General features: G+C 35.6%; 1 protein-coding gene across 13 annotated transcripts in view; it reads right to left on the reverse strand.

Moving 5' to 3' along the window:
- CARF (calcium responsive transcription factor) overlaps nt 1-27,494 on the reverse strand; it is a 57,616-nt gene that overhangs the window by 17,386 nt on the left and 12,736 nt on the right. For 7 of the 13 annotated variants that reach the window (XR_010662434.1, XR_010662433.1, XM_065930789.1 and 4 more), the window contains 9 exons: nt 23,685-23,805; nt 22,534-22,663; nt 21,561-21,645; nt 16,721-16,910; nt 10,683-10,803; nt 4,424-4,567; nt 3,589-3,822; nt 1,597-1,759; nt 356-419 (listed from right to left, as the gene is read on the reverse strand). Coding sequence is in view for 11 of the 13 variants with exons in the window: in XM_065930789.1 (XP_065786861.1) it covers nt 356-419; nt 1,597-1,759; nt 3,589-3,822; nt 4,424-4,567; nt 10,683-10,803; nt 16,721-16,910; nt 21,561-21,645; nt 22,534-22,663; nt 23,685-23,805 (1,252 nt within the window). In the remaining 2 variants the exon portion in view is untranslated. Of the gene's footprint in view, nt 1-355; nt 420-1,596; nt 1,760-3,588; nt 3,823-4,423; nt 4,568-10,682; nt 10,821-16,720; nt 16,911-21,560; nt 21,646-22,533; nt 22,664-23,436; nt 23,504-23,684; nt 23,806-27,494 lie in introns of those variants that run through there. The other 6 variants (XM_065930790.1, XM_065930791.1, XM_065930792.1 and 3 more) reach the window with 6 other exon arrangements.

Below are 27,494 nucleotides of genomic sequence, written 5' to 3' on the forward strand. Positions count from 1 at the left end.
TTGAGAGAACACAGCAGTAAACATACAAAAAAAATCAAGCCATACAAAATGGACAATAGTATCCTGATCAAGGTGTTTCAGAGTTATTACTACTGAAATTAGCCCAGCTTTAGAGTAAACCATGCTAATAATCATTAGCCTCAAAATTTCAATCATAAAGAATAAAATCTGACATATACATAGGAAATTTAAATAGCTAGAAGTATTTTTTGATAAATCCTAACATAGTTGCTCTTGCCTCTTTAGGCCATGGTTTCCTTATCCATAAATTAGATGAGATAATATCTTAAATATCTTCCAGTTTTAACAATGCTTGATTTTATATCTTGAAATTGAATTATTCAAGATAACCTACCTTCTGCAAGTGTAACTGTCACAGTCTCTCTGAGAATATTCCCACTATCTGTAGTCCATTGAAGCTGAAATGGGATCACTTACGTCAGTAAAAAGAACAAACCATTTATCTCTAAAACTATTTTAAAATGGCAATGCAACTGTCATATCTTACCCAATCATAGTATAAATGTGCTTTATTCTATAATTACTTTCTTCACTTGCTCACATTCTCAAAACATAAGTATACTTAATTACTCAAATAAATTATCTTCCCAAGTTCAGATAGTAAGAATTTGACAAAGACTACTGGTACTCATTGGAAAAGACCCTGATGCTGGGATGGATTAGGGGCAGGAGGAGAAGGGAATGACAGAATGAGATGGTTGGATGGCATCACCGACTCGATGGACATGGGTTTGAGTAAATTCCGGGAGTTGGTGATGGACAGGGAGGCCTGGCGTGCTGCGATTCATGGAGTCGCAGAGTCGGACACGACTGAGCAACTGAATTGACTGAATAGTACTCAAATCCGTTTTAGTTTCTGAATTTTGAATAGTGAATAACTAAGCGTTTTGGATAGAAAAGAGGAGAAGCTCAAGCTTAAAAAAAATCTCAAACTATTCAGTTACTGAATCTAGAGAGTAAAAATGTAGACCACAAAGGATATTGTTACTTGAGATTTTAATGCCAAAATCATTGTGTGTATTACAATTAGTAGTTTCTGGGTAATTTCTGGGTAACCATTGTGTATATTACTATCAGCGGTTTCTGGGTAGTTTCTACTTGTTTCAGAGTAGGTAGAAATGGCTACTTTTCTGGGGGAAATGACAGTATCAGAGTATGAGGTAAGCTTTACATCCACAGAGGGCATACAGAACCAACATCATCACATTCAAGTCTATACTATTCTATTCAAACTTGCTGACATATTTAAAAGAGGTGGAGATATGCATAGTATGTACTCAATAAATATCTGTCACATAAATAAGATATACTTTTTATGGAGATAAAATATACTGATTTTTAAGTGAAGATTACTATTGTTATTATTGTCATGGATAGAAATTCACTTAAATTTCTTTTTATGGAAGTAATAAAAAACATTTTAGTTAAATCATCACCTGAGAGTTCAGTGTCTACATTTTGGGAAAAAACACTACTTTTCCTTACATCACAGTTACTTATATGGCCTAAGAGCAACCACACATTAGCTGAGAAAGACTATTGTAATAAAACAAGATACCACAGTTGTAATCATACCGTTGCTGGAATAATCTCTGAGTTATATACATTCTCTCCATTTCTCAAGGATTTCTGTACCTCATGAATGTGATTTCTTATATCATTTACAGTTGGAAAAAAGGATAAATTATGTCTTTCAGGTACTTCATCAGGTTTGAAGAGTTCCCTTTCCACAAATTTTCTGTGTAAATATAAAATAGAATAAAAACAATCTAGCAATCTAATAATTTAGTTCAAGTGAGAAAGGTTCTCTTTTAGCATAAAATTCTGTAAAATATGATTTACAGCTTTATAAGTAATTTATATTTTTCTACTTCTTTCCCCACACATTAAGTCATAGAATTCATGCAGATTAAAAGAAAGGTAATGTTTTCACTGGTTAAACACCTGTATATCTTAGGATGAGCTTTGATATTTTTATGAATTTAATGAAATCACTATGTTCAGTTCAAATAGTATGTTTTTGAATGTTTACTCTGTCAGTCACTGAACTGGACACTTTACATCTAGTATGTCCTTTAACCCATCCTATAATCTTGTGAGGTAAGTATAATCAACATTCCGACTTACAGAAGAGGGAACTAGGGCTACAGAAATTAAGTAATTTGCTCAAAGCCATACACCAGGCTAGTAACTAAGACAGACTGGGCCTATACCAAAGTTACACATATAAACATCATATTTCATTGCTTTCTAAAGTCTTCAGATAATATATGAAATATGATATGCTCAAATTTTACAAGTAGACCAAAGAGAAGACAGAAATAAAAGGCAACGTTGCCACAAGATGGTATAAAAAGTAAATATAAAAAAAGAAATGATAAAATTCAATATACACATGCTTTGTGCATTATGTTCAGTAGGCCATATTGCAGAGCTGTATCATACCTTTGTTCTTAAGATTTAGGTTTAGTAAAATAGTGGATGGCTTACCAAACTTTGGCTCTGTCCTAACAAGGCCCAACATAAATACACATAAAACATCTAAGAAATCTGTTAAACAGAAGTCATGTATTAATTAAGAAATAATCCTGGGAAATACTCATTCTGTTGTTCCGATCCCACTATAAAATAACCAGCAGGAATAAGGTCACTTAAGAAGCAGAAATCATGGTGAAGAGCAAGGTTGTAGACTTTACTTCTAGCTATTTCTTTAACCATCCCAAGTCTCCATTTCCTCATCTGAAGAATGAGGATAAATATACTAAATTTATAAAGTCATAGGAATAAATGAGATTGTGCCTATAAAGTACTTAGCATAATATCTGGCACACACATAGGAAGTGCCTCATATTTATAATAATAATTATTATTGTATCCTGAGTACCAATAAAATTAGACCAGAGAACTACATGGGGCTTCCCCAGTGGCTAAGCAGTAAAGAATCCACCTGCAATCCAGGAGCCACAGGAGACATGGGTTCGATCCCTGTGTTGGGAAGATCCCCTGGAGGAGTGCATGGCAACCCACTCCAGTATTCTTGCCTGGAGAATGCCGTGGACAGAGGAGCCTGGCAGGCTGCAGTCCACAGGGTCGCAAAGAGTCGAACACAACTGAAGTGACAGCATGCACACACAGAGTACTACATATAAAATTTCATTAGACAAAAAACTGCTCATATTCTTTTGTTTCAATAAAATTTAACTGCACATATCAAATGGGTTAAAACAAATATCTTGGCCAATGTTTTCAAATCTTTTCTAAAAATATTCTTTTGATAAAGGTATTTAGTATATAACTCAAAATATATATCATTTAAAATTACTCCAATTTGCCAAATCTGAACATGGAATATCTCAAATGAGTGATTCAAATCATTACTCATGGCTTGCAAAACATCTGCTAAAAGTGATCAATTCATAAATAATATTATTTTAATAAATTAATAAACTATATTCCCTATATATTCTGATACCATATCTCCTGGAATATGTCTACAATGTTAAGTGTATTATTTAAACCAACAAACAAAAATGAAAAACATAAAAGAACAATTAGTTTCTACTGTACCTTAGCTGTTTCCTAACTGCATACACTTGTTCTATTCCCTGTGATACTAATTCTTGAATTTTATGTGCTACTTGAGGATGTAGACGTGAAGGCAATGTGCAATTCTCATCTCTAATTGCAGTTTCTTCTTCTTCAAGAGAAGATATAGGAAAGGAGGAAGATGATAAAGGGAGGCAGGGAGTCTCTAATTCATGATACTGATGAGCTTGTTGCGTAGGTAACTGTACATACCACCTAACGAGAGAAAATATTTAAAATTATATTACTAGAAAAATGCAAGAATCACATACTCATGTTAATACTTATCAAGAGAAGGAATAATTTTTTTAAAAAACTATATATAACATTATCATATTAAGTGCCTCCCAAGTACTTCAGTGGTAAAGAATCCGACTGCCAAAGCAGGAGATGTGGGTTTCATCCCTGGGTCAAGAAGAGCCACTAGAGAAGGAAATAGCAACCCACTCCACTATTGTTGCTTGGGAAATCCCATGAACAGAGAAGCCTGGTGGACTACAGTAAATTAGGTTGCAAAAAAGTACTAAATATATAATAAAAAGTGTTTCTAAATATGAATTTATCAGGTTGGGAAAAAACTTCCATATGGTATACAGAATTCTTTAGTCAAAATTATCCACATGTGGCTGATAAACTCAATGGCTTACACATGGCAAGTCAGTTTAATACCTAACGAGCTACTAATAAAACATCTACCTTATAGAAACCATTTCTTAATGGAATAATTGGAAAACATCATATAATTTCTCTTATACACAGAATTCTTGTAAAAGGAGCAAAGTAACTTGTGAATACAAGAACAATGGAAATGTTATACCTAAGAACACCACCAGCATCCAACAAGTTCTTCTTCAGCAAGTTAAAGGCTTTCTCCTGCTCCATTCGGATTATCTTCCTGTCAATTTTGGGGTCTGTAGGAACTCTATAGTCAGGAAATTTCTGTACTTTTTTAATGTAAATCCTTTTTGTAAGAAAAAGAAGAATTTGCTCCATTAAATTATAATCTCAAGATTACCTAACTTGTTAAACAGAAGTTTAATTTAAGCATTACTAATGTTTAGAGAAAATTCAATTATCTAGAAAGCATTCAGATCACTATGTGAAAGATGTGCCATGTTCTCAGTATGTAATGCTTAGAAAATTAACATTAGTCATTACTTTAGTAAAAATGTCTAAACACTATGAAACTAACTTTTTCCCCCTGGATCTGTCTCTTCTCCATTCTCCTGAAAATGCCTGGATTACTGTAATACCCTCCTTCTGGGACTTTTAGCTGCCATTATGTCATTTCTTACATCCACCTGATAATATCAACACCATAATAATTCTTCACATTTGTACCACTGTTGAAGAACCTATTTCCTCCTTAATCAAGTACAAATGATTTAGCAGCATTCAGGGCATTTTATATGATTCTAGTTTATTTATCCATCTTTTAATGTCTTCAAATATTATGCTTTTCATGTGAAGCTTATGATATCTATGTTCCAGTCTCCTTCCTTCCCATGATACACAAGGTTGTTGTTGGGCACAGAGTCAGTTCAGTTCAGTTCAGTTGTATCCGACTCTTTGCAACCCCATGACTGTAGCACGTCAGGCCTGTCCATCACCAACTCCCAGAGTTTACTCAAACTCATGTCCATTGAGTCGGTGATGCCATCCAACCATCTCAGCCTCTGTTGTCCCCTTCTCCTCCCACATTCAACCTTGCCCAGCATCAGGGTTTTTCAAATGAATCAATTCCTTGTTTCAGGTGGCCAAAGTATTGGAGTTTCAGCTTTAGCATCAGTTCTTTCAATGAATATGCAGGACTAACTTCCTTTAGGATAGACTGGTTGGATCTCCTTCCTGTCCAAGGGACTCTCAAGTCTTCTCTAACACCACAGTTCAAAAGCATTAATTCTTCAGCGCTCAGCTTTGTTTATAATCCAACTCACATCCATACATGACTACTGGAAAAACCATAGCTTTGACTACACGAACAATTGCTGGCAAAGTAGTATCTCTGCTTTTTAATATGCTGTCTAGGTTGGTCACAACTTTTCTTCCAAGGATCATGCGTCTTTTAATTTCATGGCTGCAGTCACAATCTGCAGCAATTTTGGAGCCCCCAAAAAATAAAGTCTCTGTTATTCCCATCTCTGGGATGGGACTCCCATCTCTTCAAGAATTTTTCACAGTTTATTGTGATCCACACTGTCAAATGCTTTGGCACAGTCAATAAAGCAGAAGTAGATGTTTTTCTGGAAGTCTCTCACTTTTTCAATGATCCAACGGATGCTGGCAATTTGATCTCTGGTTCCTCTGCCATTTCTAAATCCAGCTTGAACATCTGGAAGTTCACAGTTCACGTACCATTGAAGTCTGGCTTGGAAAATTGTGAGCATTACTTTGCTAGCTTCCCTGGTGGCTCAGATGGTAGAGTGTCTGCCCCTGTGAGAGACCCAGGTTCAATCCCTGGGTTGGGAAGATCCCCTGGAGAAAGAAATGGCAACCCATTCCAGTACTCTTGCATGAAAAATTCCATGGACTGAGGAGCCTGGTAGGCTATAGTCCATGGGGTCGCAAAGAGTCAGATATGACTGAGCAACATCACTTTCACTTTGCTAGCGTGTGAGATGGGTGCAATTGTGCGATAGTCTGAGTATTCTTTGGCACTGCCTTTCTTTGGGACTGGAATGAAAACTGACTTTTTCCAGTCCTGCTGAGTTTTCCAAATTTGCTGGCATGTTGAGTGCAGCATTTTCACAGCATCATCTTTTAGGATTTGAAATGGCTCAAAAGGAATTCCATCACCTCCACTCCTCCAAGCTCCACTGAAGCTTCCTAAGGCCCACTTGACTTCGCATTCCAGGATGTCTGGCTCTAGATGAGTGATCTCACCACCGTGATTATCTGGGTCATGAACATCTTTTTGTGCAGTTCTCCTGTATATTCTTGCCACCTCTTTTTAATATCTTCTGCTTCTGTTAGGTCCATACCATTTCTGTCCTTTATTGTGCCCATCTTTGCATGAAATGTTCCCTTGGTATCTCTAATCTTCTTGAAGAGATCTCTAGTCTTTCCCATTCTATTGTTTTCCTCTATTTCTCTGCATTGATCACTGAGGAAGGCTTTCTTATCTCTCCCTGCTATTCTGTGGAACTCTACATTCCAATGGGTATATCTTTCCTTTTGTCCTTTGCCTTTCGCTTCTCTTCTTTTCTCAGCAATTTGTAAGGCCTCGTCAGACAACCATTTTGCCTTTTTGCATTTCTTTTTACACTGCCTCCTGTACAATGTCACGAACATCCATCCATAGTTCTTCAGGGACTCTATCAGATCTAATCCCTGGAATCTATTTGTCACTTCCACTGTATAATCTTAAGGGCTTTGATTTAGGTCATACCTGAATGGTCTAGTGGTTTTCCCTATTTTCTTCAATTTAAGTCTGAATTTGGCAATAAGGAGATCATGATCCACAGTCAGCTCCCAGTCTTGTTTTTGCTGACTGTATAGAGCATCTCCATCTTTGGCTGCAAAGAATAAAATCAATCTGATTTCGGTGTTGACCATCTGGTGATAATCACGTGTAGAGTCTTCTCTTGTGTTGCTGGAACAGGGTGTTTGCTATGATCAGTATGTTCCTTTGCAAAACTCTGTTAGCCTTTGCCCTGCTTCATTCTGTACTCCAAGGCCAAATCTGCCTGTTACTCCAGGTGTTTATTCACTTCCTACTTTTCCATTCCAGGCCCCTAAACTGAAAAGGCCATCATTTTTGGGTGTTAGTTCTAGAAGGTCTTATAAGTCTTCATAGAACCATTCAACTTGACCTTCTGCAGCATTATTGGTCGGGGCATAAACTTGGATTACTATGATACTGAACGGCTTGCCTTGGAAAGGAACAGAGATCATCCTGTTGTTTTTGAGATTGCATCCAAGAACTGTATTTTGGACTCTTTTGCTGACTATTATGGCTACTCTATTTCTTCTAAGGGATCCTTGCCCACCATAGTAGATATATTGGTCATCTGAGTTAAATTCACCCATTCCAGTCCATTTTAGTTTGCTGATTCCTAAAGTATCAATGTTCACTCTTGCCATCTGCTGTTTGACCACTTCTAATTTGCCTCGATTCATGATCAGTTTTCATTCCAATCCCAAAGAAAGGCAATGCTAAAGAATACTCAAACTATCACATAATTGCACTCATCTCATGCTCAAAATTCTATAAGCCAGGCTTCAACAGTACATGAACTATGAAATTCCAGATGTTCAAGCTGGATTTAGAAAAGGCAGAGGAACCAGAGATCAAATTGTCAACATCTGCTGGATCATTGAAAAAGTGAGAGTTCCAGAAAAACATCTACTTCTGCTTCACTGACTGTGCCAAAACCTTTGACTGTGTGGATCACAATAAACTGTGGAAAATTCTTGAAGAGATGGGAATACCAGACCACCTGACCTGCCTCCTGAGAAGTCTGCCCGCAGGTCAAGAAGTGACAGACAAAATTGGACATGGAACAACAGGCTGGTTCCAAATCGGGAAAGGAGTACGTCAAGGCTGTATATTGTCACCCTGCTTACTTAAACTATATGCAGCGTACTTGATGAGAAATGTCGGCCTGTATGAAGCACAAGCTGGAATCAAAACTGCCGGGATAAATATCAATAACCTCAGATATGCAGATGACACCACCATTATGGCAAAAAGTGAAGAACTAAAGAGCCTCTTGATGAAAGTGAAAGAGGAGAGTGAAAAAGTTGGCTTAAAACTCAACATTCAGCAAACTAAGATCATGACATCTGGTCCTAGCACTTCACAGCAGATAGACAGGGAAACAGTGGAAACAGTGAAAGACTTTTTTTTTTGGACTCCAAAATCATTGCAGATGGTGACTGCAGCCATGAAATTAAAAGACATTTAGTTGATCCTTGGAGGGAAAGTTATGACCAACCTAGACAACATATTAAAGAGCAGAGACATTACTTTGCCAACAAAGGTCCATCTAGTCAAAGCTATGGTTTCTCCAGTAGTCATGTATGGATGTGATAGTTGGACTATAAAGAAAGCTGAGCGCCAAAGAATTGATGCTTTTGAACGGTGGTGTTCAACAATACTGTTCAGAGTCCCCTGGACTGCAAGGAGATCCAACCAGTCCATCCTAAAGGAAGTCAGTTCTGAATATTAGATTGGAAGGACTGATGCTGAGGCTGGAACTCCAATATTTTGGCTACCTGATGCAAAGAACTGACTCATTTGAAAAACCCTGATTCTGGGAAAGATTGAAGGTGGGAGGAGAAGGGGACAACAGAGAATGAGATGGTTGGATAGCATCACCGACTCAATGGACATGAGTTTGAGCAAACTCCGGGAGTTAGTGATGACAGGAAGGCCTGGAGTGCTCCAGTCCATGGGATGGCAAAGAATCGGACACGACTGAGCAACTGAACTGAACTGATGAACCTAACATTCCAGGTTCCCACACAATACTGCTCTTTACAGCATCAGACTTCACTTCCATCACCAGTCACATCCACAACTGGGTGTTGTTTCTGCTTGGCTCTGTCTCTTCCTTCTCTTTGGTACACAGAAGATACTCAAAAAGTACTTTTAGAATGATTGAGAATAAAATTATTTCTTCACATGTAGTGACTTTCTCCCAAGTTCAGTCTAAAGCTCTAAACTGCTTATACTTCAAAGTGATTGTTTAATGGTCATGTTTAACGGTCAGGTTTTAACATTGTCTAAAGTTAACATTATCAGGTTAAAGCTTTAAAAACTATTTGAGAATGCTGAGATTGTGATATGAGAGGTATTACTAAAATAAGCGTTTCAAAGCTCAACTAAATTTAACATTTATGTGTTATTTTTAAATTTTTTCTTGCTATCTTAAAACACTATAAATGTGTGAAAAAGAATATTATTACTGAAAGACATTATAAAAATCTTTCACTGGTGTACATTTTTCATTCTCAGTCAATGCAGTGAGCACTCAGTAGTCCTATTCTACCTAAAACTGACTATGTTAGTCTTAAATATTGCTGCGGTGAATATAATTGGTAAAATCACTACCAAGTAACTCTCCAACTCTCCAATAACTGCCAACATTTAAAAAGAACACATTACTTGCCCTAACAATATAATTTCAAGGAATTTATTCCATTGATATATATATAGAAATAGTTACAATGTTATTAGCTGCAGCTTCATAAATAATAATTAAGACTATTAATTAACTGCCTACAGTTCACTGTCAGAGGGCTAATTAAGTAAATGATAATTCATCTACAAGTGGAATATTATATGGCTATTAAAAAGGAACCATGAAACTAATATAATGTTATATGGCAATTATATTTCAATTTTTAAAATCAAATGATCAATCAATAAAAAGAAGGAATCAGCTCATTTATACACAGACATGGAGTCAGCCTTGAGACATACTGGGAATGAATAAAAAAACCATAGTGTAAAACACCAAGGTCCTACGATATAGTAAGGGAACTATAATTAATAGCCTGTGATAAACTATAGTGGAAAAGAAAATGAAAATGAGTAATTACATGTATAACTGAATCACTCTGCTGTACGGCAGAAACTAACACATTATAAATCAACTACGTCTAAATTTAAAACAATTTTTTAAGTGTATATAGTAGCATATGCCTCTACAAACACACTAGTATGAAACATAATAGCTTTGAGCAAATAACCACATTAGGCATTCAGAATGGAAATATATCCATGTGAATTCATAGAAGAAAAGAAGGTTAAAAAAAAAAAAGAAGAAAAGAAGGTATGCTACTGCGCAAACTTAAGGAAAGAAAACATTAGTAATCTTTATTGAGATCTTCAACATTTATGAGGGTAAAGTGGGATACATACATATAGGCATACATACAGAATATCTTTGAAAAGTTACTCAAGAAACTGGTAAGAGTTGTTGCCTTAAAGTGGGACATGCAGGGTAAGAGGATACAGATTTCACTGTATAGTTTCCGGCACAGCTTAAACATAATAAAAACATGCACATGTGCATATTAACTATTCAAATATAGGTACTTAATAAAAAATAAAAGAAAATGAAGCTTACCGGGCTGGACAAGTGGCTTTGTAGAGCTGACAAGACCTATTTTCCAGCTCACCAATTTTTTTTAACTGGAAACCTTTTCTCCTTGGCCCATACTGACACTCCATTACCACAGCTCTGCTCCCTGTGGGCCAAAACCAACTGCTGATATTAATTCAAGCATCCATCTGCTCTGGGTGCTACGTTAAACACAACTTGGCAGTGGCAGTGACAGAATCTATATTTCCAATTACAATCTTAAGGAAAGAAAATATCAGTATGCTGAGATATACAAACACATAAATATAAAAGTTTATTATAATATTTACCACTGGTATCTAATTATGTAAGGAAATCAGCAAACACCACATCTACTGAATGTCAACTGATATTTGCATATATAGTTTTAATAATAAAATTTACTACTTTGTAAGTAGAAGTTAGCAAATGCTACATATGTCAACAAATATGAAAGTCTTTTATATTTTTATTTCCTTTTATAATTGATTTCCTTATTTATATTTGAGCTATTAGAATCATGTGATTACCAACCTCTAAGATGGCCCTCAATGATCTTTGGTACTCTTGGTACATATGTCCTTGGTAATTCCATCCCCTTGGGCATGACTGAGACTTACTAACTTCTAATGACTAGGGCAGAAGTCATCAGTCAGTTCAGTCGATCAGTCGTGCCCAACTCTTTTTGACACCATGGACTGCAGCATGCCAGGTTTCCCTGTCCTTCATCAACCCCAGAGCTTACTCAAACTCAAGTCCATCAAGTCGGTGATGCCATCCAACCATCTTATCCCCTGTCATCCCCTTATCCTCCTGCCTTCAATCTTTCCAAGCATCAGGGTCTCTTCCAATGAATTAGTTCTTTGCATCAGATGGCCAAAGTACTGGAGTTCCAGCTTCAACATCAGTTCTTCCAATCAATACTTTAGGAAACACTGGTTTTATTTAATTGCACTCCAAAGGACTCTCAAGAGTTCTCTCCAACACCACAGTTCAAAAGCATCAATTCTTCAGTGCTCAGTACAGTGCAGTTCAGTTTAGTCACTCAGTCATGTCTGACTCTTCGCGACCCCATGACTGTAGCACGCCAGGCCTCCTGGTTCATCACCAACTGCTGGAGTTTACTCAAACTCATGTTCATTGAGTCGGTGATGCCATCCAACCATCTCATCCTCTGTCATCCCCTTCTCCTCTTGCCTTCAATCTTTCCCAGCATCACGGTCTTTTCAACTGAGTCAACTCTTCCCATGAGGTGGCCAAAGTATTGGAGTTTCAGCTTCAGCATCAGTCCTTCCAATGAATATGCAAGACTGACTTCCTTTAGGATGGACTGGTTCAACCTCCTTGCTGTCCAAAGGGCTCTCAAGTCTTCTCCAACACCATAGTTCAAAAGTATCAATTCTTCAGTGCCGAGCTTTCTTTACAGTCCAACTCTTACATCCACACATGACTACTGGAAAAACCATAAGTTTGACTAGATAGACCTTTGTTGGCCAAGTAATGTCTCTGCTTTTTAATATGCTGTCTAGGTTGGTCACAACTTTTCCTCCAAGGATTATGCGTCTTTTAATATCATGGCTGCAGTCACCATCTGCAGTAATTTTGGAGTCCAAAAAAATAAGTATCTCACTGTTTCCATTGTTTCCCCATCTACTTGCCATGAAATGATGGGACCAGATGCCATGATCTTAGTTTGCTGAATGTTGAGTTTTAAGCCAACTTTTTCACTCTCCTCTTTCACTTTCATCAAGAGGCTCTTTAGCTCTTCTTCCCTTTCTGCCATAATGGTGGTGTCATCTGCATATCTGAGGTTATTGATATTTATCCCGGCAGTTTTGATTCCAGCTTGTACTTCATCCAGTCCAGCATTTCTCATTATGTACTCTGCATTAAATTTAATAAGCAGGGTGACAATATACAGTCTTGACGTACTCCTTTCCCGATTTGGAACCAGTCTGTTGTTCCATGTCCAATTCTGTCTGTTGCTTTTTGACCTGCAGACAGACTTCTCAGGAGGCAGGTCAGGTGGTCTCGTATTCCCATCTCTTCAAGAATTTTCCAGTTTATTGTGATCCACACAGTCAAAGGCTTTGGCACAGTCAATAAAGCAGAAGTAGATGTTTTTCTGGAAGTCTCTCACTTTTTCAATGATCCAACGGATGCTGGCAATTTGATCTCTGGTTCCTCTGCCTTTTCTAAATCCAGCTTGAACATCTGGAAGTTCACAGTTCACGTACCATTGAAGTCTGGCTTGGAGAATTTTGAGCATTACTTTGCTAGCGTGTGAGATGAGTCCAATTGTGCAGTAGTTTGAGTATTGTTTGGCATTGCCTTTCTTTGGGTTTGGAATGAAAACTGACCTTTTCCAGTCCTGCTGAGTTTTCCAAATTTGCTGGCATGTTGAGTGCAGCACTTTCACAGCATCATCTTTTAGGATTTTGAAACAGCTCAACTGAAATTTCATCACCTCCACTCGCTTTGTTCAAAGTGATGCTTCCCAAGGCTCACTGGACTTCTCATTCCAAGATGTCCGCCTGTAGGTGGGTGATCACACCATCGTGATTATCTGGTTGTGAAGATCTGTTTTGTACAGTTCTTCTGTGTATTCTTGCCACTTCTTCTTAATATCTTCTGCTTCTGTTAGGTCCATACCATTTCTGTCCTTTATTGTGTCCAACTTTGCATGAAATGTTCCCATGGTATCTCTAATCTTCTTGAAGAGATCTCTAGTCTTTTGCATTCTATTGTTTTCCTCTATTTCTTTGCATTGATCACTGAGGAAGGCTTTCTTATCTCTCCTGGCTATTCTGTGGAACTCACATTCAAATAGGTGTATCTTTCCTTTGTCCTTTGCCTTTTACTTCTCTTCTTTTCTCCATTATCTGTAAGCCCTCGTCAGACAACCATTTTGCCTTTTTGCATTTCTTTTTCTTGGGGATGGTCTTGATCACTGCCTCCTGTACAATGTCACGAACCTCCATCAATAGTTCTTCAGGGACTCTGTCTATCAGATCTAATCCCTGAAATCTATTTGTCACTCCTACTGTATATTTGTAAGGGATTTGTTTTAGGTCATACCTGAATGGTCTAGTGGTTTTCCCTACTTTCCTCAATTTAAGTCTGAATTTGGCAATAAGGAGTTCATGATCTGGGCCACAGTCAGCTCCTGGTCTTGTTTTTGCTGACTGTATAGAGCTTCTCCATCTTTGGCTGCAAAGAATACAATCAATCTTATTTCGGTATTGATCATCTGGTAATGTCCATTTGTAGATTCCCTGGTGGCTCAGATGCAAAAGTGACAGGATTTATTTTTGATACTAGGTTATAAGAAGAGTATGACTTCCATTTTAAGATACTGTCTTGGTCAACTGCTCTCTCTGGGTGAAATCTGATGTCATATGGTGAGGCAGCTCTGTGAAGAGGCCCACCCAACAAGAAAGAAGCCTGCCAACAGCCACAGGAGTCAGCTTGGAAGCAGATCCACCCCAAGGAAAGCCCTAAGATGACTGTGCTCCAGCCAACACCTTAATTGCATTCTTGTTGGAGAAACTGCAGCAGAACCTCCTTGCTAAGCTGCTCTTGCATTTCTGACCCACAGAAACTGTGAGACAGTAAATGTTTGTTGTTTTCCCCCACCACATTTGGGGTGATTTGTTACACTGCAATATATAAGACAGATAAGTAGATGTGAAAACCATACAATTTAAGATGCTAAGTTGAGTATCCTAATCTATGCAGGGTACAGCAAACCTTGCAAATATAAAGCCACACACACCAATCATGAATAAAAATGTTTAAAAATGATACTAACTTCTTCTTAGTAATGGTAAAAGGAAAGTCAGTTTGAGAAACTCTTTTATAATATATAAAACAAAGAATTAATGTGCAGAATATAAAGAACTATAAATAATTTTTTAAAAATAAAAACTAACTACCAAACAAAAAAATGTGCAAAGACTATGAACAGGCAATTCAGAAAGAAAAAAAAAAGGATATTAAATAAACAAATAAGAAGATGCTCAAATTCACTAGTAAGCAGGGAAATGCAAATTAAAACAACAGTAAAATACTCTTTCACACTCCTCAAATTGACAAAAATAAAAATATGACAATACTCTAAAACAACTGAATCTACTGATCAGTCTTAAAGTTAAAAACACTATATAGGTAGTGATAACAAGTATATAGCACAACTATGAAGTATTCTTCCAAAATATTTTAATGAAGATTAAATCTTCATTTAATCAAACTTCTAGATCTAAGAGTTTGTGATGGACAGGGAGGCCTGGTGTGCTGCGATTCATGGGGTCACAAAGAGTCGGACACGACTGAGCAACTGAACTGAACTGAATTGAACAATTTATAGGAAATACCGGAGATAAAAGAACATGTTAAATAAAAAAACCATATATGGAAGCAGCAAAATCTTGAATATGGCAAACTCTACAGAAGAAACTACCCAGTGGAAAAGAAAGAAATTTTTAGATGAGAAGAAACTTAACCAAATTTAATCTGTGAACTTGGTTTGTGTGTGAATTTGAACAGACCTCTGAAAAACTCTTCCTGTAGAATTGCTCACTCCACATAGTTCTGAAACAAATCACTTATTCTTAGGTTCTTTGTGGTCTGACTAGTCCTAGGATGACACTTTGGGACTTGCTTGGAAACTCTACTGCTTTAGTAAGGACTAGCACAGTGTCTGAGATTGCTGTAACACACCTGATGTTAGAATATCAGAATTCTATATCATAATACCAAACTGCATACCAATGACATACAGTATCACCAGAGTTATAAGCCATATAAAACAAACAGTGATTTTTATCCCCACAAGACAAATCAAGACAGAAGGAAAGGATATCTGGATTGAATGGGGGGAAAAAAATCCAACTAGCTACACATATTTAAAATAATAAAACTGCTCTATGGCTTAATTTTTATTAAATAGGTCTAACTTGAATTTAATTATTTTTTACTTCTCATTTTTCAGTATAAAGTATTATTTATTTACCCTAACATACTAAAATATAATTTTACAGCATAAAATAATTGGTTGTATTTACTGTAAGTTTTCTTTTCAGTTTTTTTTTTCTTTTCAGTTTAATACACATTTTCACCAATTAACAGTTAGTTGTCATCTACCAAAATGAAAACGTATCACCTTAGGAAAATCACATTTTCTTTTTTTTTTTTTTAAAATAATAAGTTTTATTGGAGAAAAATAGAACCACCACATACACAGGGAAAAGAGCACAAAAATTCAACTGATACAGAAATGAAAGTCACAACTACCCAAAGTTGTTTGTGATTACTTTTCAATTTCTTAAATGGCTTCCCTCAATTTTTTAAATAGCCTTGCCAATTTTCAGGTGAAATAGAATCAAATTTTCAAAAAATTAACAGCCTCAGCGAAGTGACCAGCTTTTAAGATAACAAAGGTGACACCAAGAGTCTCCTAATAGGACCAATTCTACCGAAAAATTCCTGAAGCACATAACTACTGAGCCTAGTAGAACCATAGCTCAGAGACCATCAGGGATTAGTTAGAACACTGACTCAGACGGTACAGTATGCAGAGAGAGCAAACAAAAAAGCTGCATTTCCCTGTCAGATGAGTTCACATAAGAAAACCAAGGAGGTGCTAAGAAAATACAGGTAATGGCTGCTCAAAATAATTAAGAAGGCATTCTAAATACCACATATTATTAGACAACAGTGTGTAAAGTGATGCAATTAGAAAACAGGCAACTTAAAAAAAATATGGTCACAGGTCTTTGAGAACTCACGAAATCAATCAATAGCAAACACAAGAGCTGAAAGTCTTCTCAGCGAGGGTTGAAAGTGAAAGTGACAGTGAAGTCGCTCAGTCATATCTGACTCTTTGCGACCCTGTGGACTGTAGCCCACCAGGCTCCATCGTCCATGGGATTCTCCAGGCAAGAATACTGGAGTGGGTTGCCATTTCCTTCTCCAAGGAAAATCACATTTTCACAATGGATCGTGACTGCTGCTGAACTTTTAAAAATAAATCTTTACAAAAGTACCTGCATTGACAAAGGGGATTCCATCATATGGAACATACTGGGATTTCCACATCAAGCGTGTAGCTGGCTTGGCTGGGCTTGGAGACTGGCGTGTCCCCCAAACACTCTGTGTTTGCTGCTTGTGAAATGTTAGGATGCTTTCCAATTCAGTCTCACTTACACAGTAGCCACGGTATGAATCTCCAATTTTCTGCATGTAGAAATTCAGTAACAAAATTATCAACAAATATGCTTCACTGTACAAGAAATTTAATAAGGTGGTTGCCTAAGATGAAAGACTCATAATCTCTCAAAAGAGAACGTCATTTCTGCCCTCAGATCAATGGTGTCTATTACAACCAGTAGGTCTGAGCTGAATTCAAACATCACGAAATAGATATTTTGTAGTAGTTTGTTAAGAGTATTAATGCCAAACTCACTGCCAAAGTATCTTTATTAAAATCTTGTTTGAGAGAATTAATACCAGCAAAGATAGCTTGAAGAACATATTGTGTATTCACTCTTCCAAATAAAATTCTACCCCAGGATCCAACCAGATCAACATAAAATTAGCCACAAAGTACTGGTTCCCTGTGGGGCTACTTCTACTGAAACAGATTTTTTTTTAATGTATTTGTTTGTTCATTTATTTATTGGCTGCAAGGCATGTAGGATCTTAGTTTCCTGACCAGGAATCCAACCCGTGCTCTCTGCAGTGGAAGCATGGAGTCTTAACCACTGGACCACCAGGGAAGTTCCTGAAGCAAGATTTTGATATGATGAATGAATCTATTTTAAAATCTATGAAAATTGTGATGGTTATCTCTTATAAAAAATGATGTCAAAGAATTTGCTTATTATATCAATATTCTTTTAATGAAGATCTTTCTCTGAGAGAAATTCTGGTGTAGTATCAAAAATAGTTAAGGTTTTCTTTTATCTTATGGAAATTAACATAATTACTTTTACCTAACACATACAGATGGAGAAGGAAATGGCAACCCACTCCAGTGTTCTTGCCTGGAGAATCCCAGGGACGGGGAGCCTGGTGGGCTGCCGTCTGTGGGGTCGCAGAGAGTCGGACACGACTGAAGTGACTTAGCAGCAAGCAGCTGCAACACATACAGAAGTTAGGAACTAACTAGGTTTCCCCTTTGAGATGTAGATACTTAGATTATAGACGTGTGTGCATGTAAACACACACATATAATTCATTAAGATAAACATCCTTACTTTCACTTCATACTTCCAGTCTTGTTTTTCTTTATTCTTCAGCTCCCATTTTAACTTCTACCTCGCTAATTTATTTTTAGGTATTTTTGTAAGCTGTCTTAAATTCTCCCTGAAACAAGGCAACGTATAAATATATCATGTAAATAAATTGACAGTATCTATCCTGTATCTCTCAACTAGGAAAAAAGCTTTCTCTATACCAATAGACTTCTCTATACCAATTGGACTTCCCTGGTGGCTCAGATGGTAAAGTGTCTGCCTACAACGAGGGAGACCAGGGTTCAATCCCTGGGTCAGAAAGATCTCCTGGAGAAGGAAATGGCAACCCACTCCAGTATTCTTGCCTGGAAAATCCCATTGATGGAGGAGCCTGGTAGTTTATGGGGCTGCAAAGTCGGACATGACTGAGCAACTTCACTTTCTATCTTTATACCAACGGAGAATTTTTTTTAAACTGTGATCTCTTAAACCAAAATGCATTTAGACTTAGAATTGACTCCATGTAATGGCAACCCACTCCAGTACTCTTGCCTGGAAAATCCCACAGATGAAGGTGGCTGGCGAGCTACAGTCCATGGGGTCGCAAAGAGTCGGACAGGACTAAGGGACTTCCCTTTCACTTTCATGTTTCTCCCTTATAGGGAATAAGAGCAGAAATGTGGAACAGGGATCTTGTTGATTCTAATTAGACTAAATATTTCACCTGGCAAGAATACAGTTAACAAAAGTAAGGTATGAACATACTGTTGTAGGAATACTCTTGAGTCGTAATAAAAACAGACAATCTAATGCCAAACAATACATTATCTATAATTTCCCTTAAAAATAATGAAAATGCCTGTGCTTATGAATTTTCTTCTAGCCTAGATAGTTCTTCATCAAAATATCCCCTACAAATAAAAAAGTAGGGATATAAAGTCTAGCTATTAACATTTTTTTACAAATAAAATAGAGTATAGAATGTTGTCAGTGAAAGGAAAAAATTCAGAACTACAATGTAGTCAAACCCATATCAGGAGATAAAAGTTTAATTCAGTATTGAAATTTTTCCAACCAATAAATTTTGGTCAAATCAAAAAAATACCTATAAGAAAAACATCATTAAAAAGAAACTTAAAAAGTAATAAGGACTAGGGAACAATATTTTGAAGCAAAATGCATAAAATATTTCTTCAGTCATTAACCAAAAATGTTTTTCACTATTGATATAGCTTGGAGAAAAAAAAAGAATCCTTCACTGAGCTAATTCAGGCTGTTGAACAGTTTCAACTAATTTCTTGCAAGATATATGATGCTAGATAAGCTACACAATGTACCATGGTATAAAATCAAGTAATTTGGCCACTTAATTGCCAACGCTTTAATGTCCATAGCATTTAATAAAGTTTATGAAAATGATTTTAAAAACCTTCATCAGGACTTCTTTGGTGGCACAGTGGATAAGAATCTGCCTGCCAATGCAGTGGACATGGATTCGATTCCTAGTCTGAGAAGATTCCACATGCCAAGGAACAATTAAGCCTGTGCACCGCAACTACTGAGCGCTCGCTCTAGATCCCAAGAGCCGCAACCACTGAAGCCCCGGGCGCTGAGAGCCTGAGCTCCACAAGTGGGGCCACTGCAAGGAGAAGCCCACACACAGCAATGAGAGCAGCCCCCACGTGCTGCAACTAGGAAAAACCTGCACGAAAACCAACGAAGACCCAGCACAGCCAAACACATACAAACTTCATGGTTGACAAATTGTTTCTTTTTAAAACAGTAACAACAACAAAACCCTTCATCAAGCAATAAGAATAGTAACTTTAGGAAGAAACCATTGAAAAACCATGACTAACAAAGAGGTGAGGGGAAAAAATTCTTACTATCTATACATACATACAAGTATGTAACTTAGAAAAGCAAAAACAGTGATAGTGTCCTAACAAACATAATACATCATTGACTTCATGATAAGAAATTTCCTCAAAATGTTAAAACCGAAGTAATGCTTTTCCTTCTCGTATTTTAAGAATGTTTAAAACAATGAAGCATCTCAATAATTAAATACTAATTATCATGTATGGTTTATATGTAGAAAACCATGATCCCTTCCCTCAGAAAGCATATAATCTAAATGTTATGTAATAATGAATAACCCAAGCTAGCAAATAATTAAGAATGGTTATGGTAATAATTTTCAAAGAATTTTAAGACAGAAATTCGCAAAAAATAATTATTAGAATATTTCAGAAAAGATATATAGGACTTGCACTGGGATTTGAAGAACAGTAGTTAGAAAGGTAAGTAGAAGAAAAAAAAAATAACATTAGGAAATGGATATAAAAACAACTGAAGGAAAAAAAAAACAATTGAAGGGGGGCATAAAGGAAGATTCTAAAGTGCTAGTATAAAGAAGACTGGGCTAAAAAAAAAAAAGAAGACTGGGCTAATACAAATGAAAGATAAATTGCAGAAAAGGAAGAAATAAAATAGAACAAGATTAAGTGATATCAGATTATGAATGATCTTGAAAGCTAGTAACAAGTGGCTAAATGATGTGGAAAAAATAACATTGAGCATACTAGGCAGTGAGAAAAGACAATGAAAGTAATATGTAAAGATAAGTAGTTTTAGGGACTTCTCTAGGGTACAGTGGTTAAGATTTTGCCTTCTAATACAGAGGGTGTGGATTCAATTTCCTGGTCAGGGAACTAAGACCCCACATGACTCATGGACAAAAAGCCAAAACATACAAAACAGAAGCCATATGGTAACAAATTCAATGAAGGCTTTAAAAATGGCCCACATTAAAAAAAAAAAACAAAAAACTGGTAGTTTTAGAAAACCACACAGTAAGAGCTAGAAATGGAAGAGTCAAAGAGATTAATGGGAAGGCTGTTACTATAACTGAGTTCAACATTATAAAAGGCTGTGGAAGAGGCTCTTTTTAAACCACTTTAAAGGAAAAACTGAAAATATCAGGTGATTATCTAAATATGGGAAAAAATAAATTAATCAAAAACTTTTAATCTAAGAAAATAGTATTTGTCATTATACAGACAAGAAATTTAGGAAGTAGAGCTAGTTGTGGTATGTTAGATAATTTCTGTTTAGGATATGGTGAATTTGAGGTAAAGTCCAAGTAAAGCTTCAAGTAAGTAGCTGGAGATCTGCCACAAAAGCAAGGCAAGAATTAAAGAACTGGTGATAGAGAATTGGGATCATTTTTATAAAAGTGAGAATTGAAAGTCAACAAAGTTGGGAAGCTCTTCGAGGGAAAAGAAATAGAGAAACAAGATAAGGTCAAACAGTGAACCTTGAAGAATTTCCACTGAGAATATGAAAACAAATCAGTGTAAGCAAAGACAGAGAAGGAATGATTAAAAGATTAAACATAAAGAAACATGAAGTTTCATGGAAGACAAGGAAAAGATTGTAAGAGAAGAAATGAAAGTGAAGAATGAAGGGATTTATATGATTTCTGCTTTAACAGATCTTATAATCCCTAAGGGATAAAGTAATAGATGAGGAGCACAAACATAAAATATTACAGACACAGCCTCTATTAGTTATACTCAAAAGTAGACAATGAATTCTAGTTATAATCAACTAAGTCAATCTACATAAGGATTACTTTTTAACTCACCTCACAGCTCCTAAGACGGCAGGCCCAGATAGGTGTGTGAGAAGAAAGTGGCTGGAGTGGAGCCAAAAGAGGCTCTTCGAGTATCCTGGGATGGGTGAGAATACATGTTAACATGCATTACCAGGTACACACACACAGAGCATTCAGCCGCTTTTTCTTCTTGCCAGTCAAAGACAATACTGAAGTCATCAAGGAGAAACTGTGATGATGACAGATGATTCTGATGGCTGTAACTGTGCTTTTTTCCAATCATTACTATTTTATCAATTGCTAAAGTAAAGTCTAAGTTTGTTTTTCCAAATACCTGTAGTTTCAACAAATTCAGCTGCTTTATATGTCTTTCTCAGAGCTTACTTTGTATTCTTATTGATCTTTCATTTAACAAAAAATGAGATAATAAACCATCTTCAGGTGACTTATTAATAGTAACACGATATGATGTCTAAGATTTAATGTCACTTAACTTGTGTTAACTTTAAAATATTTTCATAGAACAATTAAAATATAAATATAAAACCCATGTCTGTATTTCCCTAAATTATTATAAAGAGTGTTATTTTATGGCAAAAATAAAAGCTGAAAGATATGAACAAAAAATATTTTAAACACTTTACCACCGAGGTGATAAAATGTGATGCATAAAATGTGATGAACCATTAAAAATTACAGGACCTAGAATAGATATTTCTTTATTTTAAAAACTCTATTAATGCCAGATGTTTTCAGATTTATTCAAAGATAACAAGAAAGTGTCACTGAGGTAAAGTAACACTTTGATCTTTTATGGCTTCTAAAGTAGTTTCCTTGTTGCCAAGATGCTATCAAAATGATTTAAGGATGTACTTGATGATGCCTTGTTCTATTTCTTGCATTTCTGATCTCCTCTATAGGACGCCAGCCTTAAATGTGATATCGTAAAAAGTGATTTCCATGGTGATACACAAAGATGAGCTCCTCTTTCTCACTGACTCACCTGGTCACTGTCTTTTTGGGCAGTGTGAGGGATGCCTGTGGATGAAGAATGTAACTACTGTTACTGTCTGCTAGAGCATCCACTCTCAGAGCTGGTAAGTCTCTGTCACTGGGTTTCTCTTCAGAGACATCTTAACAAGAATAAGAGCAGAGCAACATTAATACCTTAAAAGACAACGAGAATGTAACTAACTGAAACTAATATATTTGATATATTTGAAACAGGAAAGGGGAGATATGCTCTGAAGCTAAAGATAATAAAACTTATAATACTTTACTGAGAATTTCTCTGATAAACTTGCTTTTAAACTGCAAAACTGATTATTGAAGTTTTATAATTAAGTTCCAGAACTTATATTGAACAGCTAGGATATAAAAATGGCAAAAGTAACTTATATTAAAAGAACCACAGTGTAACAGGAACCTGTAAAACTAACTCCTTTTTGTTTTTATATCATGTTTATGTTTTCTGCAAACTATGTTTTTTCCTCTTAAGTTTTAACAACTGCTATCAAAGACACAGAATCATTAACACTAAATTAAGAATATCTAACCTAAATCGTTATCTATGAAAAAAACACAACAGTGTAGCTATGACGTTAGAAAAGAGATTCAAATGGATGGAAAAAGAAAGGAAGCAAAAGGAAGAGAACTAATAGGGATATTATCAAATAGGTAAACAAAGAATAAAATAAATAAGGAGCATGAGTCTTTCTGAATCTGAAGGAACAAAGTAAAGAAGAGCAAAGAGGAGATGAGAAGAATATTTTACAAATGAATGTCACATGCCTAACAACAATATTGATAAAAATACAAATATAAAAAGGTCTCCAGTAGCTATTAGCACTATGTTCTTGTTATCATCGCTGTTATTAAAGTTAAGAAGAATTTATTTTATGCTCACTGGTCATTTGGGAGGAAGCAAGAGTCAAGCAGCTTCACAGAATTCCAAACTGAAATAGACAGCTAACCTAGACAGGAGTTGAAAAATGAACTTGAAATTTATTTGGGCTAAGAAACTTTTTCTAAGCATTCAGTTCACAATCTTACCCAAAGAAATCCACTTTAGCACTGACTTTCATGGGGTTTTTCTGAAATATACATTTGTTCTTTAAAACATTCTTAAATCCCCTATATCCCATAACTACTCACCTTGAGGACTATTCTCATCCACAAGTGGTCCCTGAGGTAAAATCACTTGTGTCATTCCTGCCTGGGGAGATGGAATTACACGCAGCACCTGTCCATTTTCTGATGGGCTCGCAACAATCATCTTGGAAGCATTTTAAAAAAATCAAGTGCATAAGTCTATAATGATTCAACAGAATCACTACTTAGAAAACTGTTAGACATGCCTACCTCAACAATGGATACTATCATTTCCCTCACTTTATAGATGAAAACACAAGGAACATTTTATTTTTCCCCAAAGTCTCTCAGTCAATAAGCGGTAAAGCTAGGATTCAAAACAGATAGTTTGACCCTATGTTCTATGATCTTAATCATTGCATGGGTATGAAGTATAATTACTTAGTAACCTGAAAAAGTCTCTGACTGGATTAAAGATAATTTACTTCTTTCTACTTACTGTATTATCCACACATTTGACCTATTTGTGTGATAATCACAAGTCTCATAGTTTAAGTCATTTTCATTTAAAAACAGTAACTTGTAAAATGTCTAATTAAACAGGATTTTTATATCTCCACATTTTTTATATGCTGTCTTGATCCATAAGGAATACCACAGAGTGCCCCCAAAGTCTGAAAACATATGGAAATAGTATATTTATTATTTCCTTTGTTTTTTTCTCAGTTTAGCAAATGAATTCATTGTCTCAAATTTAGAGGAATGTAAACTGAGAAAGTATGTAAGCTGAATAAAAACATTCTGAGCCTATGATTTAAAATACAACTAAAATATTATTTAAAAATAAGTTTATCCTTTATTTCCAGACTTTCTAGACACCTTATAAACTTTATTACCTAAAAAACTACTGTCTACTAACAGTTTTACTCCTTTACCCAAAACCCCCTGTCCTTAGTTTTCCCTAATGCAGGAAACTCTCCTTAAGCATTCCAAGCTACTTGGAATGCTTAAGGAGTCTCCCTTTTGGTTTGTAAAACATGGAAACATTACTAAAGGCCTGATAGAGACAGTATTCTTACTCAAGAGGGTCATCTGAAAAACTTTAAATTTGGGGGGAAAAAAAAAAACAACAAATCTAAACCTCAACAAAACAGAATGCCTTAAGTACAATCATAAACATTTCCCAGAAATTCAGATTAGGAAATGTTTCCTTCCCCCAATGTTTATCATGTTTGTTGAGCTAAACATATCTTGCCATACCTCTTATCACCTCAGCATGAAAAAACAATTGTAAACCCTGATGATGACAACTGCTTTTCATTCGCTGAGTTCATACTAGTGGCAGGACTTTCCACATAGTACCTTAATCTTCATGAACTATATACATTTTATATGTGAGGAAATTGTCACACAGTGGGTACAAAACTCATGCAAGGTAACAGAGAGCTGTATATACAATTCTGAGCTGAAATTCAAACCCAAGCAGTCCTACTCCTTTTAGCCACTACTCTGTACTGCCTGTCTTCTACCCGTAATCCCAAGTGTACTGTGTTGCCTCACAAATACCTGATGATGTTACTTAACCTAAAAAAAAGACAAAAATAAAACAATACAAAAACCCTGCTGGACTTTAAAAGGCGAAAATAATAATATTGTTTTATATTCTTGACTCCATATAAATGAGATTAGATATATGTGAAAAATATTTCAATCATTCTTACAAGATAAGAGTGCTGTGGTTACTTTTAAATCCAAATAAATATATATATAAAATAAAGTTATAATTTATTCAACCATATGGAAATTTCATAATTAAGAATAATTTATGGAATATCCTCTTAATTTTGAAAATGTTTCTCAACAGTGAAAAAGAATCTCCTCTGTTTTCTGGTTTTTTTAGCTTACTCCACCTGGTACCTTAAAAACTATTTTCAATTCATATAATTTGTCAATGGTGATGATAACATTACTGCTTCTATTACCAAAAAAGTAATTATCTTTAATTTTTGCTATGAAAACAAACATAGTTTTGAAGAGTCATCTGCTGTAATACATTCTATTTGAGGCCAACCATGAAAATTATCAGAAAATCTTGGCTAATGAGTAGTTTTATATTCACTGGGCTCTTTATGCACAATATTTCTAGCAAATAAAAAACATTATCCCTGATTCACTCTAAAACCTCCTCCCATCCACAGGAGATTCACCCACTACAGAAACTTTACTAGTTCACTGATTGCTTAAAAAAAAAAAGTCATTTCTTACAAAAACTCCACTTGTTGGGAGATATTGATAATGGGGAACACTAACTATGCAAATATGAAGGCAGGGGGCATATGGGAGGGAAATCTGTATTTTCTGTTCAATTTTACTGTGAACCTAAAACTAATCTTAAAATTAAAAGTCTATTAAAATAAACAGTAAAAATAAAAAAATCTCCGCTAATTTTCCCAGAATATCACCAGTGTCTGAACTTTGATTCTTTCGAGAAAGTAACTAGTTACATTCCATTTGTTGTGTCTATTTATTTCCAAATTCATGACATATTTCCTTTTTTTCACAACTTCAAATAACTCTCTATATCACCTCCTACCCCAAACAATGTAAAAATCACCTTTATAATTACTGCAGATAGAAAATTTAATATAATTACAGAGAGAATGAAATCTCTAACTTTTTTCAGATCCAGATAAATAAATAATTTTAACATGCTTTTTAGGAAAGTTACCATGTGTAAAATGAGCACCCTTTATACATTCAGACTCTTGTATCCTTCCATTAGAATATACAAACTTTCTAAATGTTCTGATAGAAACTAGAATAAATGTCAAATATCAGGGGAAATTAAAGAAGTATTTCATTCTGAACATGAAATATTAAAATGGATCAGTTCACATCTAAATTATTTGTTGTTTATTAATCTCTGCTGGTGATACAGTATGGTTACAAACGCTCACCCTTACTTTGCATTTCATTACTGAAGTAGCCCGAATAATGTTGAGCTTGAACATAACACAAAAAAATTGTCTATAACTAGCCCCCTCTAAAAAAAAAACCCAACAATTAGCCCCCTCTCAATCAATAACTCTCAATCCCAAAATTTAGCTGAGTTAAAAGGGAGCCAAAGGACACAGATTAACTCTAGAATGCTCTAGACTAGAAACAAAAACAAAGATTAATTTGGGGTTATTATAAGTGGCTGCCTACTTAAGCATAACTGATATTTGAAGTTAAGATTTTAAAAGTAATTTTTATTACTGAATTAAAATTCATGGTAGGAAAATTGGCAAAAACAAGCAAAACAGTTATCTTATTCTTCATATTATTGTTAATATAAGTATATTATTAATCAGAGAGCCATTTAGAAGTTTTTCTAAATTTTATTTCAATCAAAACCATCTTTCACCTCTACTACTCAACTTATGAACTTGGTCATAAATACTTCTGGCTAACAGTTTAAACCACCATTTTCAACTTTATACACTGTTATTCACATGACATCTACATACTGACCTACAAAATCAATAAGGGTATGTCTAAATTCCATCATTTCATTGGTACTTTCTTTTTTTCTTCAAGAAAGCACACCAGCATGTAGCATGTAAATCAGTAAATAAGACGCTGATAGAGCAAATAACCTTGAGTTCTGTTAAATGTATAAACAAAAAATAAATCTAAGTTATACGTAAGCTCTAGCACTTTAGCACTAGTGACCAATTTTACGTTACATTTCCAACTGCTCTCAACGCACAAGTTTGCCTAGACAAGGTGGTAGCTGGGCTACACTGGTTTGAAGTATACTATTTGTAGTTCTGAAAGGAAATAATCTATTTCATTTCATTTCTGATTGCACAACACAGTATGCATTAGTCC

The sequence above is a fragment of the Muntiacus reevesi genome, chromosome 3 (genome assembly GCF_963930625.1).
Source record: "Muntiacus reevesi chromosome 3, mMunRee1.1, whole genome shotgun sequence".
NCBI lineage: Eukaryota > Metazoa > Chordata > Mammalia > Artiodactyla > Cervidae > Muntiacus > Muntiacus reevesi.